The 21,003-nt window shown below is 41.0% G+C and overlaps 1 protein-coding gene across 6 annotated transcripts in view; it reads right to left on the reverse strand.

The window, feature by feature from the left end:
* Nucleotides 1-21,003, reverse strand: part of LOC124139282 (FK506-binding protein 15-like) — an 84,463-nt gene that overhangs the window by 9,397 nt on the left and 54,063 nt on the right. For 2 of the 6 annotated variants that reach the window (XM_048389601.1, XM_048389599.1), the window contains exons 27-30: nucleotides 20,534-20,672; nucleotides 8,396-8,482; nucleotides 6,149-6,385; nucleotides 1,682-4,600 (exon numbers count right to left, since the gene is read on the reverse strand). In XM_048389601.1, coding sequence (XP_048245558.1) covers nucleotides 1,682-4,600; nucleotides 6,149-6,385; nucleotides 8,396-8,482; nucleotides 20,534-20,672 — 3,382 coding nt within the window. The remainder of the gene's footprint in view (nucleotides 1-1,681; nucleotides 4,601-6,148; nucleotides 6,386-8,395; nucleotides 8,483-20,533; nucleotides 20,673-21,003) is intronic. The other 4 variants (XM_048389605.1, XM_048389603.1, XM_048389602.1 and 1 more) reach the window with 4 other exon arrangements.

Consider the following 21,003-nt stretch of genomic DNA (forward strand, 5'->3'; position numbering starts at 1 on the left):
AGGGGTTATTTGAGACAGAAGACAGTTACCATCTTTGTACAGTGGACTCCTGATAATCAGGACTGTATCCCAGAACAGGTCCTTGTGAAATCATCCAGATTTCAGATGGATAATTATTAATTATGGAATTATGCATGTATACATGTGACGTCCTGAATAGTAATTATCCCTTATGCAGGGTGTCCAGGCTAACAGGGTTTTGCTATATGTCACCAGTGTGTTCAAGACTTATCATGTAGGCGTTTGAAAAGCAATATTTATTGGTTTGTTGCATACCTTTTTTTCATAGTAATGAAATTTCTACAAATAATAAAATACTTAATCTCATAATGTGATAGTCACCATAATTTCCAAAAGTATTATCAATGTAGAATGAACAAAATGGTCAATATTTTCTTTCTTATCACATGAAATACTTTACACAATGGTTTGGAATATACTTCATTTCATTTGGGGAGGGGCAGAAGTTTATCTGATTATTGTGGACTACCTTTATGTAATGAAGGCCCAATGTGCCTTGGACTCACACTTGGACTACCTTTATGTAATGAAGGCCCAATGTGCCTTGGACTCACACTTGGACTACCTTTATGTAATGAAGGCCCAATGTGCCTTGGAATCAGCCTTGGACTAACTTGGAAGTAATGAAGGCCCAATGTGCCTTGGAATCAGCCTTGGACTAACTTGAAGTAATGAAGGCCCAATGTGCCTTGGAATCAGCCTTGGACTAACTTGAAGTAATGAAGACCCAATGTGCCTTGGACTACCTTTATGTAATGAAGGCCCAATGTGCCTTGGACTCACACTTGGACTAACTTGAAGTAATGAAGGCCCAATGTGCCTTGGAATCAGCCTTGGACTAACTTGAAGTAATGAAGACCCAATGTGCCTTAGACTACCTTTATGTAATGAAGGCCCAATGTGCCTTGGAATCAGCCCTGGACTACCTTAATGTAAAGAAGGCCCAATGTGCCACTGACTCACCCTTGGACTAACTCGAAGTAATGAAGGCCCAATGTGCCTTGGACTCACCCTTGGACAAATCAGCTGAGGAATCACCTCAGCATAAGCATGAGGTACTGGTGAAATATTCTGCCATAAAGTCATCCAAGGAAAGTAAAATGAAAGCCCACTCTACCCCTGGAGTCCATTCTTCTGATATCTCAAAAGTATTGGGTATAAACCATACCTCCTATTGTTATAATCCTGCCTCAAGGTAGGTGCTAAGAAATAATCATACGACAGGGAATAGGAACAGGGTTACTTTGTGAGTAACATCAACGTGTTGCCATTTGACACAGATAATGAACTACTGTGCCTTGGAGGTCCCACAACAAAACTATAGGTGTATTGGCCAAAACACCGAGAAAGCTATGGGTGCAACTACATCCAGACATTGTCATGGTAACATGGTAAGAATGAGGTGGCTACTTCAAGAAGGTGCTCAGTAGGTTAAATAGAGTATAAAGTGAGGTATAAGCCATACAAGGAATAACTTCCACAGCCTGAAAATCCTCAATCCCTGTTGATGCTGTGAAGAAAAGGACAGAGGTAAGTAACCTGAACCAAGCAATGCCAGAAGCTGAGAGTATTCCTAGAGGCTACATGGCCCATGGCTATACTCGGCCAATAATGAGAACAGTAGAGAAGAGGTACCACTGAAGCCAGACTAGTTTCTCACCCTTCCTCGATTGTTTGTCCAGATTTGTCTTGTGGTATGGATTGCCCTTATCGCCAAGAGCTTGTCTTGTTGAGCTTGCCATCACTGGTTCAATGGTATCAGGCTGAGCCATCAACGGGTTCTGAGTGGCTGGGGCTAAGGCGGTGGTCATTTTGCTTTTGGATTTTTTACTTCTGGATTTCTTGCTGCTAGATTTATCAAGCTTTGCCTTGTAACGAGGGTTCCCTTTGTCTCCAAGGGCCTGGCTAACTGAGGTTGACATCACAGGTTCAATGATGTCCGTCTTTCCTTTTGGGGGAGCCTGATTTGTTGAGCTACCAGCAGATTTGGTCATCTTAGGTTCTTCTGACTTGTCCAGCTGTTTCTTGTGATAAGGGTTCCCCTTGTCTCCAAGGGCCTGGCTAACAGAGGTTGACATCACAGGTTCAATGACGTCAGTCTTTCCTTTTGGGGGAGCCTGATTTGTTGAGCTACCAGCAGATTTGGTCATCTTAGGTTCTTCTGACTTGTCCAGCTGTTTCTTGTGATAAGGGTTGCCTTTGTCTCCAAGGGCCTGGCTAACTGAGGTTGACATCACAGGTTCAATGACGTCAGTCTTTCCTTTTGGGGGAGCCTGATTTGTTGAGCTACCAGCAGATTTGGTCATCTTAGGTTCTTCTGACTTGTCCAGCTGTTTCTTGTGATAAGGGTTCCCTTTGTCTCCAAGGGCCTGGCTAACTGAGGTTGACATCACAGGTTCAATGACGTCAGTCTTTCCTTTTGGGGGAGCCTGATTTGTTGAGCTACCAGCAGATTTGGTCATCTCAGGTTCTTCTGACTTGTCCAGTTGTTTCTTGTGGTAAGGGTTCCCTTTGTCTCCAAGGGCCTGGCTAACTGAGGTTGACATCACAGGTTCAATGACGTCAGTCTTCCCTTTGGGTGGAGCCTGATTTGTTGAGCTGCCAGCAGATTTGGTCATCTTAGGTTCTTCTGACTTGTCCAGCTGTTTCTTGTGATAAGGGTTCCCTTTGTCTCCAAGGGCCTGGCTAACTGAGGTTGACATCACAGGTTCAATGACGTCAGTCTTTCCTTTTGGGGGAGCCTGATTTGTTGAGCTACCAGCAGATTTGGTCATCTTAGGTTCTTCTGACTTGTCCAGTTGTTTCTTGTGGTAAGGGTTCCCTTTGTCTCCAAGGGCCTGGCTAACTGAGGTTGACATCACAGGTTCAATGATGTCTGTCTTTCCTTTTGGGGGAGCCTGATTTGTTGAGCTACCAGCAGATTTGGTCATCTTAGGTTCTTCTGACTTGTCCAGCTGTTTCTTGTGATAAGGGTTCCCTTTGTCTCCAAGGGCCTGGCTAACTGAGGTTGACATCACAGGTTCAATGACACCTGAATTCTGAGAAGGGGTTGGTTGGTTTTTCGTTTTTGACATCTTGGGCTGAGCACTCAAAGCTTGGTTTGTTGAACTAGCCATCACTGGTTCAATGGTGCGAGTTTTGTCCAGTTGTTCTTTATGATAAGGATTGCCCTTGTCACCTGTTGGTTGGTTTGTGGTTTTTGACATCTTGGGCTGAGCACTCAAGGCTTGGTTGGCTGAACTAGCCATCACTGGTTCAATGGTGCGAGCTTTGTCCAGTTGTTCTTTATGATAAGGATTGCCCTTGTCACCAGTTGGTTGGTTTGTGGTTTTTGACATCTTGGGCTGAGCACTCAAAGCTTGGTTGGTAGAACTTGCCATCACTGGCTCGATTGTTACAGCTTTGTCCAATTGTTCTTTATGATAAGGATTGCCCTTGTCACCAGTTGGTTGGTTTGTGGTTTTTGACATCTTGGGCTGAGCACTCAAAGCTTGGTTGGTTGAACTAGCCATCACTGGTTCAATGGTGCGAGCTTTGTCCAGTTGTTCTTTATGATAAGGATTGCCCTTGTCACCAGTTGGTTGGTTTTTCGCTTTTGACATCTTGGGCTGAGCACTCAAAGCTTGGTTGGTTGAACTTGCCATCACTGGTTCGATGGTGCGAGCTTTGTCCAGTTGTTCTTTATGATAAGGATTGCCCTTGTCACCAGTTGGTTGGTTTGTGTTTTTTGACATCTTGGGCTGAGCACTCAAAGCTTGGTTGGTTGAACTAGCCATCACTGGTTCGATGGTGCGAGCTTTGTCCAGTTGTTCTTTATGATAAGGATTGCCCTTGTCACCTGTTGGTTGGTTTTTCGCTTTTGACATCTTGGGCTGAGCATTCAAAGCTTGGTTGGTTGAACTTGCCATCACTGGCTCGATGGTTACAGCTTTGTCCAGTTGTTCTTTATGATAAGGATTGCCCTTGTCGCCAGTTGGTTGGTTTGTGGTTTTTGACATCTTGGGCTGAGCACTCAAAGCTTGGTTTATTGAACTAGCCATCACTGGTTCGATGGTGCGAGCTTTGTCCAATTGTTCTTTATGATAAGGATTGCCCTTGTCACCAGTTGGTTGGTTTGTGGTTTTTGACATCTTGGGCTGAGCACTCAAAGCTTGGTTGGTTGAACTAGCCATCACTGGCTCGATGGTTACAGCTTTGTCCAGTTGTTCTTTATGATAAGGATTGCCCTTGTCACCAGTTGGTTGGTTTGTGGTATTTGACATCTTGGGTTGAGCACTCAAAGCTTGGTTGGTCAAACTCGCCATCACTGGCTCAATGGTTGCAGCTTTGTCCAGTTGTTCTTTATGATAAGGATTGCCCTTGTCACCTGTTGGTTGGTTTGTGGTTTTTGACATCTTGGGCTGAGCACTCAAAGCTTGGTTGGTTGAACTAGCCATCACTGGCTCAATGGCTGCAGCTTTGTCCAGTTGTTCTTTATGATAAGGATTGCCCTTGTCACCTGTTGGCTTTTGTGTGGTTTTTGACATTTTGGGCTGAGCACTCAAAGCCTTCCCCGATGAACTCTTCATTATTGATTCCACTAGGTGAGCAAAGAGACAATGAGCAAAAGACAAAAATATTACATGCAAAAACAAAACCAGTAGATAATACTTTATGAAATAATACATAACATCAGAATCTGAAAGTTACACTCCATTTCTCATAATGGAACAAAACATCTTTCCAGATGGAATTTCCTGCCATTAACTTTCTGATCGATAATACCCTGGGGTCTCACAGGATATATTGTCTGAGCAATATGAAATGCAAAAGTAAACAGGATCACTGACCCATGTTAAACTACCCTTCCAGTAAGTAGATATTTGGTTTCTTTTATAGTTTAGCCCCATGATAAATATATCTGGGTGCTAAGAAAAATGAGTAGTTTTTCCTTCATATGCTGGAGATGCCATCTGCAATCCTTATTCATTATGTTACAATTATGTGTTTGCGCTAAATACATGAAGACATTATATATATGCCATGGGCCATTTGAAATGCTCTTGATCATGCTGTTGGGTGTTTTGAGGAGCAGGACCATCAATGCCTTGAAGACAGTGAGTGAGTGAGTTGGGTTTAACGCCGCTTTTAACAGTATTCCAGTTATATCGTGGCGTGTCAGCTTAATGTGGGAGGAAAGCCCGAAGTGATGCAGGTCTCAGACGTTTACCACTTCGGTGAAACCCACGAGCACGGGTATGGTGCTGACAAACCTAGAAACATAATCGGGGCGAACCGGGATTCGAACCCACAATCATAGGTTTCTGGCGTGCCCAAGGGACGCAACTCTGCACAGCGAATCGCGGCGCCTTAGACGACTGGGCCACCCGTGCCCCCGCCTTGAAGACAGTACTCATTAACTTGAAAACTAGTACAGTGATTCTGGAGCTGGGGTATTGACCCCGAAAAACAAAAACAACCTGACCCTCCCTTTCTGAGCAAAATGGGCCACTCCATGAACGATTTTAGCATTACGACTGTCCCATCTATGTCAAAGTATGGGAGTAACGATCATCTTAGCGCTAAGATCACTTTGAGGAATGGGCCAGGTTCATCATTTACCATGTCACCTATATCCATTAGTTATCCAGTGTGAATAGTATGACTCTGTGCGGTGTGTATGCTTCTGTGGGAGAGGGATCTATACAGGACAGTACAGCAGGCAGGGTCTGGACAACACAGACAGGGGTCGACTGGTACCATGTGCCAGCTGCACAGTGCAAACTACGCTACACAAGCAACAGGTCAGGGTTACTTTACATGCTGATTCAATATGTTATTCTTAGTTTCGAAATGTTGTACCCAGTATTTGATGGTGGACAAGATTGACAACACAAATGGAGCGGTAAATAATATAAGACATGTATGCTACACTAAGATAGCTCTCGCAGGGATAACCACAAGCTGAGACATAGTTTGTCAGTTATTGATACCAAGGCAAGTTGATTGTTAAGTGACCGACTGAGTAACTCATTGATTTTGTACAGTGATGCATTATATATAGGAGGAATTGTGTAGCGTAGCTTGTGCAGTGCAACCAGGACATGGCAGCAGACACGGGACATAGGGTAATGACTGACTGACTTACCTGGAACTGCTGGTTCACTTGGGGCAGTGGCTGCATCCGTCTGCTCAGTCTCGGTCTTCACTGATGATTCTGTCACTGGTTCTGTCACTGGTTCTGTCACTGGTTCCGTCACTGGTTCTGTCACAGACTCAGTCACAGATTCTACCACAGATTCTACCACTGGTTCTGGCACAGATTCTACCACTGGCTCTATCACAGGCTCTGGCACAGGTTCTGGCACAGGTTCTGGCACAGGTTCTGTAACACAGCAACAGAGTCTCCTAAAGTTAAACCATCATGATGAGGTCAAACTTTTGTTTCACTTCTTTCAGAGGCATTTAGAAACCGGAGTACTAAGTAAGATATATGGATTAACAACTTCTATATTACAATTCGGAGGGGTGTTTCGGTGTAGGTTAGAACGTCACTCCCCACTGAAACTATTGCTGTTGCAGTTGGTTCTGAGCCAAGATTTAACAGGCCATTCTGAACGTACATTTTAACAAGTAAAACTGATGTGACTATAGGTCATGATGCCCAAATTATAGAGAAATTAAATATCAGTCATAACATGTTTTAAGTGAGAAAATCACTGGAATGTTTTGACTCCAAAAGTAAAATCAAAAGATGGAATCGATTTCTCCATTCCAGGCTACACAACGCAATCACAGAAGCACCGACTCCTCCACCTATATGCAAGTGAACACCATGTTATGGTTGCATGACTTGCCTTGAACTCAGTCTACAAAACCAATAAACCTGATAACCTTAATTTGCCCCTTTGATGTTTGTAAATCAACACCAACAAAAGCATAATATATATTATGTTCGTTTGTTTGTTTGTTTGTTGTTTTACGCCGCACTCAGCAATATTCCAACTATATGACTGTGGTCTGTAGATAATTCAGTTTGGCCCAGACAATCCAGTGATTGATATCATGAACATCGATCCACGCAATTGGGATACGATGACATGCATCAACCAAGTCAGTGAGCTTGACCACCCGATCCCGTTAGTCGCCTATTATGACAAGCATGGTCGTCTTTTACAGCAAGCAAGGGTTGCTGAAGACCTATTCTACTCCGGATCTTCACAGGTCAATTTGCTATTATGATATTCATGATACACATCACACAGAGAATTATGGCACCTTTGACAACTGGGTTTCCCTTGCTGCCAAATCAAATTACTGGGGAATTAGATGACAAATTTATTCAGTTAAGTCACAGGCCTTTCAAGGGCTGTCACTCAACCAAGTACTGTTCATTTTCATGGCCATTTCATGGTAAAGGAACATGACAGATGATATATGTGTGTGTGTGTGTTTGTGTTCGGAGTGTTATTGTTGAATGCCACACTCAGCAATATTCCAGCCATATGAAAGGGCCAGTAAAAAATTGAGTCTAATCCAGACGATCCAGTGACCGATGTTGTGATCAATGATCCACACCGTCAGGGAAAAATGACACACAATCAATCAAGTCACTGAGCCTGACCACCCGAACAATTTCTTACCGGAATCCCCACGACAAGCATAGGTTGCTGGGGACCAATTCTAACCAGGAATCCCTGGGACCAGCATAGGTTGATGAGGACCTATTCTAATCCAGAATCCCTGGGACAAGCATAGGTTGCTGAGGACCTATTCTAATCCAGAATCCCTGGGACCAGCATAGGTTGCTGAGGACCTATTCTAATCCAGAATCCCCGGGACCAGCATAGGTTGCTGAGGACCTATTCTAATCCAGAATCTCTGTGACCAGCATAGGTTGCTGAGGACCAGTTCTAATCCAGAATCCCTTGGACCAGCATAGGTTGCTGGGGACCTATTCTAATCCAGAATCCCCACGACCAGCATAGGTTGCTGAGGACCTATTCTGATCCAGAATCCCAACGACCGGCATAGGTTGCTGGGGACCTATTCTAATCCAGAATCCTCGGGACCAGCATAGGTTGCCGGGGACCTATGCTAATCCAGAATCCCCGGGACCAGCATAGGTTGCTGGGGACCTATTCTAACTGGAATCCCCACGACCAGCATAGGTTGCTGGGGACCTATTCTAACCGGAATCCCCACGACCAGCATAGGTTGCTGGGGACCTATTCAAATCCAGAATCCCCACGACCGGCATAGGTTGCTGGGGACCTATTCTAACCGGAATCCCCACGACCAGCATAGGTTGCTGGTGACCAAATCTAACCAGAATCCCCGCGGGTGACAGATGATGTACATCTAATGAACTACTGGAGCGGAGAAAGAAGTTCACCTGTTGTCTGGGGTGGTTCTGGTGGTAGTTCTGGGGTGGGCTCTGTCACAGAACTGCTAGTCTGACTGACACTTTCTGATACCTTCTCTGAAACACAAAAGGGAACAGGTCACCATCAAATGTTCTGTCAGCGTGTGTACATCAAAATTAACTCTAGAGACAACTAAAAACACCTTAATGAAGAGACTTAAATAAGTGATTTACATACTGCTATTGTACCCGATCAATCAAAAGTCTTGTGGCACTGCACCTGATCAAATACAAGTCTTGTGATATTGCACCTGATGAAACACCAATCTCATTAACATCAGATCATTGTGCTTGCTCCTGCCACACATAGAGCTGAAGACATTTTATTACAAGTCAAGTCAGAATGACCTTTCACCAACTTTGACCAACCAACAGAATGACTAACAGGAAGTAGACATTAGCCAATAAGAAGGCAGCTTTCATTTCAAGTACAAGTCTTGTATTACACCTGATCAAGTACAAGTCTTGTATTACACCTGGTCAAGTACAAGTCTTGTATAACACCTGGTCAAATACAAGTCTTGTATTACACCTGGTCAAATACAAGTCTTGTATTACACCTGGTCAAATACAAGTCTTGTATTATTCCACCTAGTCAAATACAAATCTTGTATTATTCCACCTGGTCAAGTACAAGTCTTGTATTATTCCACCTGGTCAAATACAAGCCTTGTATTACACCTGGTCAAGTACAAGTCTTGTATAACACCTGTCAAGTACAAGTCTTGTATTACACCTGATCAAATACAAGTCTTGTATTACACCTGGTCAAATACAAGTCTTGTATTACACCTGGTCAAATACAAGTCTTGTATTATTCCACCTGGTCAAGTACAAGACTTGTATTTCACATTGTCAAGTACAAGTCTTATATTACACCTGTGTCAAGTACAAGTCTTGTATTATTCCACCTGGTCAAGTACAAGACTTGTATTATACCTGTTAAGTACAAGTCTTGTATTACACCTGTGTCAAGTACAAGTCTTGTATTACACCTGGTCAAGTACAAGACTTGTATTTCACATTGTCAAATACAAGTCTTGTATTATTCCACCTGGTCAAGTACAAGACTTGTATTTCACATTGTCAAGTACAAGTCTTATATTACACCTGTGTCAAGTACAAGTCTTGTATTATTCCACCTGGTCAAGTACAAGACTTGTATTATACCTGTTAAGTACAAGTCTTGTATTACACCTGTGTCAAGTACAAGTCTTGTATTACACCTGGTCAAGTACAAGACTTGTATTTCACATTGTCAAATACAAGTCTTATATTACACCTGTGTCAAGTACAAGTCTTGTATTTCCCCTTATCAAGTACAAGTCTTATATTACACCTGTGTCAAGTACAAGTCTTGTGTTTCACCTTTTCAAGTACAAGTCTTGTATTATACCTGTTAAGTACAAGTCTTGTATTACACCTGTGTCAAGTACAAGCCTTGCATTACACCTGGTCAAGTACAAGTCTTGTATTACACCTTGTCAAATACAAATCTTGTATTATTCCACCTGGTCAAGTACAAGTCTTGTATTACACCTGGTCAAGTACAAGTCTTGTATTACACCTGGTCAAGTACAAGTCTTGTATTACACCTGGTCAAGTACAAATCTTGTACTACACCTGGTCAAGTACAAGTCTTGTATTATTACAGCTGGTCAAATACAAGTCTTGTATTCCCCCTGGTCAAACACTAGGACATCAAAACTGAGATACCCAAACAGCTGAACTGGGACATCAAAGTATTGGTGACCAGGTTTTGCTGAAGAAGACTGATGTGGCGTGATGAATGAGATCAAAGCAGTCACATCATCAAGGGTTTGTTTTTCTAGAAGGAAGCTGACATGTCGTCCGTCCAGCACATCTCAGTGTGCAGTAGACCCTGCTGACTAACAGTGATGCTGTTTGACACGAAGAAGGCTGTAATATAGTCAGTTTTTCAATTATTCATTATTTGCTCGGGAGACCAAAAATAACTATCATCTTTAATGTTGTTTTATATCTTTATTGCTATAAAATATTCCAACAATTGTGCTGGAAATAACTGTCTTACCCATTTTCAGATAAATATGTCATATGCAAAATGTTTCTTGTTCTTTGTTCAACTTTTATGACACATCAGTTAGGATGCTGATTTTCTTTACCGAGTTTGGTAAACAAAGTATCATTAGCGACTCAAGGGCAAGCGACTCTATATTATCGCGGTATCACTATTTTGTGGTGTGATTCATTACTTCCTGTTTTGGAGTATGCATAAACAGTATGCATACGACTAAGTTTGGGTCAACATGGTCAAGGGACATTGTCCAAACAGATGGGTTCTTTTATAACCAATTTCGAAAGGAGGTAGTGGTAATTCCACTTCCAACGAGTCCTGTATTTGATCAAGCGATGAGTGAGTGAGTATGGCTTTAGCAATATTCCAGCAATATCATGGGACACCAGAAATAAGCTTCACACATTGTACTCATGTGGGGAATTGAACCCTGGTCTTCGGAGCGATGAACAAACGCTTTAACCACTAGGCTACCCACCGCCCGATCACACGATGAAATATCAAGCTTCGACAGGAGCTGTGGATTCCAAGATTTACCGATACCGTGATAATATGGAGTCATACTAAATACACATCCACAAAAGTTAACTGATACAAAAACAATGATTTCATTACAGTGATTCCTAAACATCACATGATCTTACAGGGCTCCATTGAAGGAACTTGATTTAACTTGCACCAGGCGCATGTTGACATGAAAACCTCGTTGCACCAGACAAAACCAGGTTGCACCCATGTCCCATAAATGTATCAAAGCTGAAGCTGAAGCATAAACTAGGATAAACAAGTGCAAAAGTGAGCGTGGCTCACTAATACCCCCGACCCGCCTAGTGTGTCAGTAGTTACAAATTAAATAGCTAGGATAGGGTTAGGGTTTGAAAAATTCATAAAAAAATGGAAAATTAATAAAAACAATTTTTTTCTTTTGACTGCACCCCTTCATATGACACAGATTATATGTACTAAGTTTGAGATGAATCCACTGATTAGTTTAAAAGAAATCACGTGGACAAAGTTTTCGGACGGATGTTAGGGTTTGAAAAAATTCATTTAAAAATGGAAAATTAATAAAAACAATTTTTTTCTTTTGACTGCACCCCTTCATATGACATAGATTATATGTACTAAGTTTGAGATGAATCCACTGAATAGTTTAAAAGAAATTGCGCGGACAAAGTTTTCGGACGGACGTTAGGGTTTGAAAAATTCATAAAAAAATAGAAAATTAATAAAAACATTTTTTTTCTTTTGACTGCACCCCTCCATATACCGGTAATACAGATTATATGTACTAAGTTTGAATTGAATCCCCGGAATAGTTTAAGAGAAATCGCGCGGAACCTTGGCATATATAATAAGTAAAATCTCAGGCCTCTGATGACTGTGCCATGTGTCATGAAGAACACAAAACACAGGGAGAAGTGGTATAGTATCAGGCCTCAAAGTTGCGACTAAAACGGTCACCAATGCGACCTAAATTTCAATTTGTCTACTGTCTAAAATTCAGAGGTAACCAAATGACTACCTTGAAAAATAGCTTGTGGCAACTAAATTCTATTGCTTCACATTTGAAGACACAAAAATAAATAAAAGCTGATAGTGGAAAACATGTTTTCCATTAATTGTACTCACATATGATACTTACTAAAGTCAACATAGAAATACATAAATATTAATGTAATTAGCATTTTATTTCAGTTGACAATGCTCATTGGATAAGCAAGGATACACCTAAATAATCTAGTAACATAAATTGCATCACTGTTTAAGTCACAAATAACAAAGTAAGTACAGTTTCCACTTATATACAATTTCAATACTAGTGCTATAACTTGTACATATCATAATAGCTATTTGATAAAAGATAATTTCAAATGCTGTTGGCTACCTACAATATTGGCTTGACTTCTTGATTTTACCACTGGCTACCTGGAAAAAAAATACTAGTAGCCTTATGGCTACTTGGTACAAATTTAAACTTTGAGGCCTGAGTATGGTAAATAAAGAAAAGAGGCATTGAGTACTCAAAAACCAACAAAAATCTACTCAACAACTGACAAAAATCTACTCAACAACCAACACAAATCTACTCAACAACTGACACAAATCTACTCAACAATCAACACAAATCTACTCAACAACTGACAAAAATCTACTCAACAACCAACACAAATCTACTCAACAACTGACAAAAATCTACTCAACAACCAACACAAATCTACTCAACAACTGACAAAAATCTACTCAACAACCAACACAAATCTACTCAACAACTGACAAAAATCTACTAAACAACTATGACAAATCTACTCAACAACCAACACAAATCTACTCAACAACTGACAAAAATCTACTCAACAACTGACAAAAATCTACTCAACAATCAACACAAATCTACTCAACAACTGACAAAAATCTACTCAACAACCAACACAAATCTACTCAACAACTGACACAAATCTACTCAACAACCAACACAAATCTACTCAACAACTGACAAAAATCTACTCAACAATCAACACAAATCTACTCAACAACTGACAAAAATCTACTCAACAACCAACACAAATCTACTCAACAACTGACACAAATCTACTCAACAACCAACACAAATCTACTCAACAACTGACAAAAATCTACTCAACAACTGACAAAAATCTACTCAACAACCAACACAAATCTACTCAACAACTGACACAAATCTACTCAACAACCAACACAAATCTACTCAACAACTGACAAAAATCTACTCAACAATCAACACAAATCTACTCAACAACTAACACAAATCTACTCAACAACCAACACAAATCTACTCAACAACCAACACAAATCTACTCAACAACCATCAAAATCACAAATCTACTCAACAATAAACACAAATCTACTAAATCAACATACATGTACTTCACCTATAAGAACACTCCACCAACACAAATCTACTCCATGTTAACAACAACCTCCATCGTGACACTATCATGGCCAAAACTAGGTCAGTCCCTTCAGCACTATTTGTCAAACACACACAACATCCGTTTCCTCTCACTTGACCACCTCTCATTTAAACACAACTACACAATTAGATTCTTGTACTTTTCAAGCCAGAGACAAGTTTCTGTCAAAACTAAAAAAACATCTGTCACATTACTTACCACAGAGAACAGTTGTTCCCGACAATGAACATGCATATGCAACACACGTACACACCCAACTCCAACACAAACACAATCTTTGTTCAGTGACTGTACTTCGTCTGTCTGCTATGTTCAACTATGCACTGTTGCTGTGTACACTAGAAATAGACTAGCCTGGGATTGTTCCTACAGCCGCACACACCTATCAGTCTACAGAGGAGATACCCAGCAACACAGCAATGCTGTGGTATTTTACCTTAATATCTGCATTCACCTGACCAGGTCACATCAAGAAATATTTGCCTGCTGGGATGTATGGGGAGATATTACCTTGATTGCACACTTGACTGTCACTGTGCAGTGGTGCATATCGTATGTCATATACCCCCGACGGAGACCTTCACGGACAGCGCTGACAGGAATGTTGTAATGACAGGCTTGGCTGGTTTTGAATGACTGATCTCATGAATATTCATGCCTTGGTATTACTGTAACAGTGTTTCCTATGTAGGGTTGTTTACATGCTGTTATCACACAAGTGATGGACAATATGTACCTGTTGAATTATGATTGTGTATACTCAAAAGTAGGTAATTAGAAGGTGTTGAATATTTGATGTCCTGTAAAAAGTTTGGTGTGGGTTTGTTGTGTGGTTGGGATGGGGTTTAGCAGCCCTGAAAGCTTTCAACCTGGCATAATTATTTGTTCTGGGTTTAGGACAGTTTAAGGCAATAAAACATCCTATTCTTACACCTAAAATGAACTCGTTAAAACATAAGAAAAATAGTGTCAGTTTAAATACATCCTTAGAGTGAGTGAGTGAGTGAGTGAGTGAGTGAGTGAGTGAGTGAGTGTGTGTGTGTGAGTGAGTGAGTGAGTGAGTGAGTGAGTGAGTGAGTGAGTGAGTGAGTGAGTGAGTGAGTGAGTGAGTGAGTGAGTGACTGAGTGAGTGAGTGAGTGAGTGAGTGAGTATGGATTTACGCTGCTTTTAGCAATATTCAAGCAATATCACATCGGGGGACACAAGAAACAGGCTTCACACATTGTACCCTATTGGGATTAGAACCCGGGTCTTCAGCATGACGAGCGAATGCTTCAACCACTACACTACCCCAACGCCCTGTTTCTTGTTTGTAAAACCTGACAACAAAATACTTTTATCCAGCATTATATCCAGTCCCCTTCCAGATCATAAATGGTGGGTCTCTGAGGGCGCTTTGTGCAAGGGTGTCAGTATGGTGCTCAGCCAGATTCAATGGTTCCATGAAACATCATACAACATAGGGTGTAAACGTCTTTGTACCATGTGTGAGTCGTGACTACCAAGAACATCACTGTACAGCCCTACAGTCATGAAATTGATTACCAATTCAGCTGGGTCAAATTCATATGTAATGATTGATTTTGTGATACAAAATTTTAAAGATCCATACACATGTTGCATGAGGTATCTGGTTCAGTCAGCTGCATAGGAGTCGCCGTGGTTACCGTATTCCCTCATCTATTTGTTGTATATTATCTGCTGTTGTATAATCCTAACTGGGGGATACGGATAATAAATTGTGAATATTTTTAAAACTGAAATAAATCTTTTCAGTCTACTAACCCAAACTGTTCAAAGTAATCATAATACAGTGAGTGAGTGAGTTGGGTTTAACGCCGCTTTTATCAGTATTCCAGTTATATCACGGCATGTCAGCTTAATGTGGGAGGAAATCCCGAAGTGATGCAGGTCTCAAACGTTTACCACTTTGGTGAAACCCACAAGCACAGGTATGGTGCTGACAAACCTAGAAACATAATCGGGGCGAACCGGGATTCGAACCCACAATCATAGGTTTCTGGCGTGCCCAAGGGACGCAACTCTGCACAGCGAATCGCGGCGCCTTAGACGACAGGGCCACCCGTGCCCCCTAATCATAATACATGTAGCACAGGAAGTCTCTAGAGTGACTGGTCAAATTGGTCCATACGTAAAAATATCCTGCCATAGCAATCAAATGTACCAATGTGTTACGCTATGGTTCTTATAGCTTTTAGAGTGTATAGTAAAAGCTGCACTAAATAACATGATTTTGGAATATATTATTCCTGATAAAATAATAATTTCAGATACAGTTCTTCCGACCATTGCATCAAAATTCTTTGAAGCTGTATCATTGGGTACTTTTTAACTGAATCACTGATAGATAAGAAGAGAACGTGTACAGCTGACTGCTAGTTTACAAGAAAATACACTCTGTAATCTTAATCTCTGCATAAAAAATAATACCTTGGAGAGCAGGAAATACAATTAAAATGGTAAATCATCATGTCTAGCGATGTTTTATATAAAATTTCATATTTTTACTGAAATATTTAGCTGAAGGGATAGATCTTCAATGTGTTTTAAAGTGCACAACACTCTATAGATACATAGATCTTATATATAAACAATTTCAACCTATCGGGATGTAGGTCAGTGTGCCTGTGCTGATTGATGATGTTGACCGAATTTCAAAAAGTCAGGTTTGCACTGTTTCAAATTGGACATTTTGCAGTCACAATCGGACAAGTCTGGCGCACAGACCGATTTCCGGGTCCCTGGTTTCAACCATGAGACAGAGGGCCTATTCTGCCCCAGAATTCTCACCAGGAAACTGGCCAGTGAATATCAGTATGTATCAGCAAACAGGGTTCTATGTTAAGTCAGTATAACAAAATTGATTTTCATTACTTCTTGCAGGATTCAACCAAACTCACGTGTTGTGCAGTGGGTCTTAAATGTACTAAAAAACTAACCCAACTTGTTACCGGTACTTAAATACTTTATATGTGATAACCTATTTCAAAAGTGAAAAATGGAGAATTAGGAGATAAAACCTACTTTGTTTTGAAATTTGATGTAGTCACATTGTAGATAAGATACCTCTTATTTTAATTTGGAACGGAGTGCTTTAGCTACAGTGGGACTACATCAAATTAGAAAAAAACAAATGTTTTATGTCCATTCTCCCTTATTGACAAGAATGGTTTCAAAACCGTAGTCTTTTGGAGCTCATAATTACACATGGGGGTAGGTCAGCAATCTTAGAACATTCTGAAACAGGCTCACAGATCTTAGAACATTCTGAAACGGGGTCCCAGATCTTAGAACATTCTGAAACAGGCTCACAGATCATAGAACATTCTGAAACGGGGTCCCAGATCTTAGAACATTCTGAAACGGGGTCGCAGATCTAAGAACATTCTGAAACGGGGTCGCAGATCTTAGAACATTCTGAAAAGGGGTCACAGATCTTAGAACATTCTGAAACAGGGTCGCAGATCTTAGAACATTCTGAAAAGGGGTCACAGATCTTAGAACATTCTGAAAGGGGTCACAGATCTTAGAACATTCTGAAAAGGGGTCACAGATCTTAGAACATTCTGAAACAGGGTCGCAGATCTTAGAACATTCTGAAAAGGGGTCACAGATCTTAGAACATTCTGAAACAGGGTCGCAGATCTTAGAACATTCTGAAAAGGGGTCACAGATCTTAGAACATTCTAAAAAGTGGTCACAGGTAGTGATAAAGGTAACAAATATTTCTCAAATTCTAGATTATTTACTTTTATTCTTAGTAATTCAAGATAATTTTACAAAATACATAGTTCTTCAAAAAGAATTGATGAAACAACTCTCCATAGAAATATATTTAATTTCATTGCAATCTGTTGCATATTTACACTGCTCTACCAAGAATGTTTTGGAAATCCACATGACATATCCCATAGTCGGGTTGATGGGTTGTAGAAATAGTGAAAAAAATGCTGAACGAATTTCTTTCTCCAGCAAATTACGGTCAAGCCTCGTTAATCCGACACTCATTAAAACGACAATCGGCTTTATCCGACACTAATGATGGGAACCGATTAAATCAATGCTATTTAGACCCGTTCATCCGACAGTCTTACACACCTAATTTGCAACGAATTACCGAAATCACTCATTGATCAGTCTCGTTAATCTGACACAGTGATCAGCGTACTCCATGGTTATCTGCCCGTGAGTACACAGCCAGTGTTTTGATGCGAAGCGAGTCGGCTGGTAGCTGCATATTACAAAGCTGCAGAGATAAACTTTGCTTAACAATAAACAATTAATGCTTTGAATAAAGAAAACAGGATTAATCACGTGCTTAGATTACATCAATCTCATTAAAATCAGATACAAGTTCTCGCTATCGCCGAGGACATCCCATTACAGGTCATGTCAGAAGAACCTTTCGCGAACTATGACCGACAAACGTTGGTACTACTTAATTTCGTTTATCCGACATACTCATTTATCCGACATAATCATATGCAACCAGCCATTAACAGCTTCACTGTATATTAAATAACACGATATTAGGTACTTTGAAGTCGCACTTATGTAGCAGTTGGTTTGAAATATCTCCCCAACTGTAATACATATCACGATAATCTCTCCCTCACTTACTTTCATTACTCTTCACTAACCATGACTGCCAATATAGTTGTCAATGGTGACAGTGCTATTTACAAATTACAAGAACCCCGAGGACAATCCCGATGAGTAGTTACGTTCAACATTAACCTGATTATCTACTGGAGGAAATGAGCCCTCTGGCACAAACACTGCCAACTGAAACACCCTGAAGTATGGCTGAATACTGCTGTTTTTAGCTGCAGAGGCCACTCATTTTTTATGGCTGATGAGTATGTGGCCCTGATACAGTGGTTAGTGCGTGTTTTACTTAATTGTGTGTTCTGAAATAGATTTTATCATTCATTGATGTGTAGGCTGTCAATAGATCAATGTTTTTCATCCGCACGTTTTATGTGTGAAAAGGCTTAATCTAAAAGGGTTTTCACTTTATCTTGTGAAAACTCTTTTTAACCAATCAGAACCAAGCAATCTTCAATGTCAAGGTAGTATTCCAAATGAACCAAAAAAATTCTTTTTCTTCAAAAGGTTAAAGGTATAGAAAAGAAGAGTGAGTGAGTTGGGTTTAACACAGCTTTTAACAGTATTCCAGGTATATCGCAGCATGTCTGCTTAATGTGGGAGGAAAGCCCAAAGTGATGCAGGTCTCAGATGTTTACCACTTCGGTGAAACCCATGAGCACGGGTATGGTGCTAACAAACCTAGAAACATAATCAGGGTGAACCGGGATTCGAACCCACAATCATAGGTTTCTGGCGTGCCCAAGGGACGCAACTCTGCACAGCGAATCGCGGTGCCTTAGACGACTGGGCCACCTGTGCCCCCTTATAGAAAAGAAGAACAAACTTGATGAATAATCAGCCTCTCAAAGTCCATGCTAGTCTGTCAGCCTGAGACTACAGGTACTAAATTCCAATGATGGTAGTCCTCATGAATTAGTAGCATTTGAGGGCCATATTCCGGCCATATACCTGAACCAGTTCTCTATACTTTAATTTTGCTACAAATTGGAACTGAATAAATCTGACAGAAAATGTAAAAACGGTAAATATTTTTGTCTGATTCAGACAGGACCAGCTACTAACTCTGAGGACTAATGAAATAACATTTATGATAGTCCTCTGGCATAGCCTAGAATAAAAACGAAATTGTAAGGCTGCATAATGTGAACTAAATATCCCTAAGCAATAAAATCAATAACTAATTCACATTCGGACACTGGCCATCTATCTCATTCAGTGGTCCAACACTAACTTACTCAGCCTCTATTAGCCTGCCACAGTCCTATACCTGAGGCTCACATTTCCCTTGCTGCCATACAGTTCTGTATGTTCATGCATCCCGATCTAAAACCCACAGGGTTCGTCTTGACAAACGTTCCATAAAGTAAAATGAAGAAATGTGTTCCTAGGGATAAGAATGTTTGGAGTTACTAATTTGCGTGTTTTTTATGATGTGTTTTAAATAGAAAGGAATCATAAAGCTTACATAACTAATTTTTCACCATACATTTGGGAATAGATTTTCTTGTGTAACTCCGAAGAGTGAGTGAGTGAGTGAGTGAGTGAGTGAGTGAGTGAGTGAGTGAGTATTGTTTTACGCCGCTTTTAGCAATATTCAAGCAATATCACGGCGGGGGACACCAGAAATGGGCTTCACACATTGTAATAATAATAATCTTAATTTGTTCTGTATCTCATAACAAGAAACTTATTCTTGCATTCATGTTTGTGTGTTTGCCTAACCCCACACTAAGTAATATTCCACTCTGGACCAGACAAACAAGTGATTGATATTGTGAGCAACAATCCACATGTAACTAATGTTATATTACAAATACGGATAACACTTTCTCAGTAAAGTACAGATTCTAGTACTTTTTGGGGTTGAGTCCCATCTGGGATTGGAACTCACACTGCCAGAGTGAGGCACCTAATCGCCAGCACACAAAGTCAGCCATCTAACCCACTCAGCAAGCGAGGCTTGCACAAAATGAAAGTCTGACAACAGTAGTCTAGATCACATACTTTGTGTACCCCTCTGAAAAGGGTAAATTGGCACAGCCCCCATGGCCGAAAGCTATAAACACGCATTGTGTGCTCATAACAATCCGGGCGGGCGGGTAGGCTAGTGGTTAAAGCGTTTGCTTGTCACGCCGAAGACCCGGGTTCGATTCCCGACATGGGTACAATATGTGATGCCCATTTCTGGTGTCCCCCGCCGTGATATTGCTGAAATATTGCTAAAAGCAGCGTTAAACCATACTCACTCACTCATAACAATCGACAGTCGGGGTACGATGTCTTGTTATCAACTAAGTAACTGAGCCTGACCAATCAATCCCTTTGGTCCCCTCTTACGACCAGCACATATCATTGGGATCATTTCTAACCCAGCGTGCCCACAGGGTCATGCAGTCATGACTGTAGTGTCTCTCTTACTCAGTCAGAAAAACTTGAATAATGCACATGGAGAGCAGGTAACGTACCTGGAACAGCTTTTTCTATCCTTTCTTCTTCAATGTCCTCTTCCTCCTCCTCTTCTTCTTCTTCATCCTCCTCCTCTTCCTCCGTCTCCGTCTTACCCCCCTCAGACTGTTGTCGCTGGACCAGCTGTAGAGTCGTGGTCTGGAGGGAGCAAGGTTTATGTTAATGCAGCTCTGAACAGTATTCAAGTTAATAGGGGTGTCGGGGCAGCCTAGTGGAATAACCATTCGCTCGTCATGACGAAGATGCTACAATTCTCAAAGTACAATGTGTGAAGCCCATTTCTGGTGTCCCCGCCGGGATATTGCTGGAATATTGCTAAAAGCCCTGTAAAACCTTACTCACTCACTCAAGTTATATCACAGGGTGTCAGCTCCATGAGGGAGGAAACCCCAAAGTGATGGAGGTCTTCAACATTTACCACTGTTTACCACCCACAAGCACTGTTAAGTGTTGATGCAGAATTGGGGCA

The sequence above is a fragment of the Haliotis rufescens genome, unplaced genomic scaffold (assembly GCF_023055435.1).
Source record: "Haliotis rufescens isolate VD_foot unplaced genomic scaffold, xgHalRufe1.0.p SCAF_8, whole genome shotgun sequence".
In the NCBI taxonomy this organism is placed as follows: Eukaryota; Metazoa; Mollusca; class Gastropoda; order Lepetellida; family Haliotidae; genus Haliotis; species Haliotis rufescens.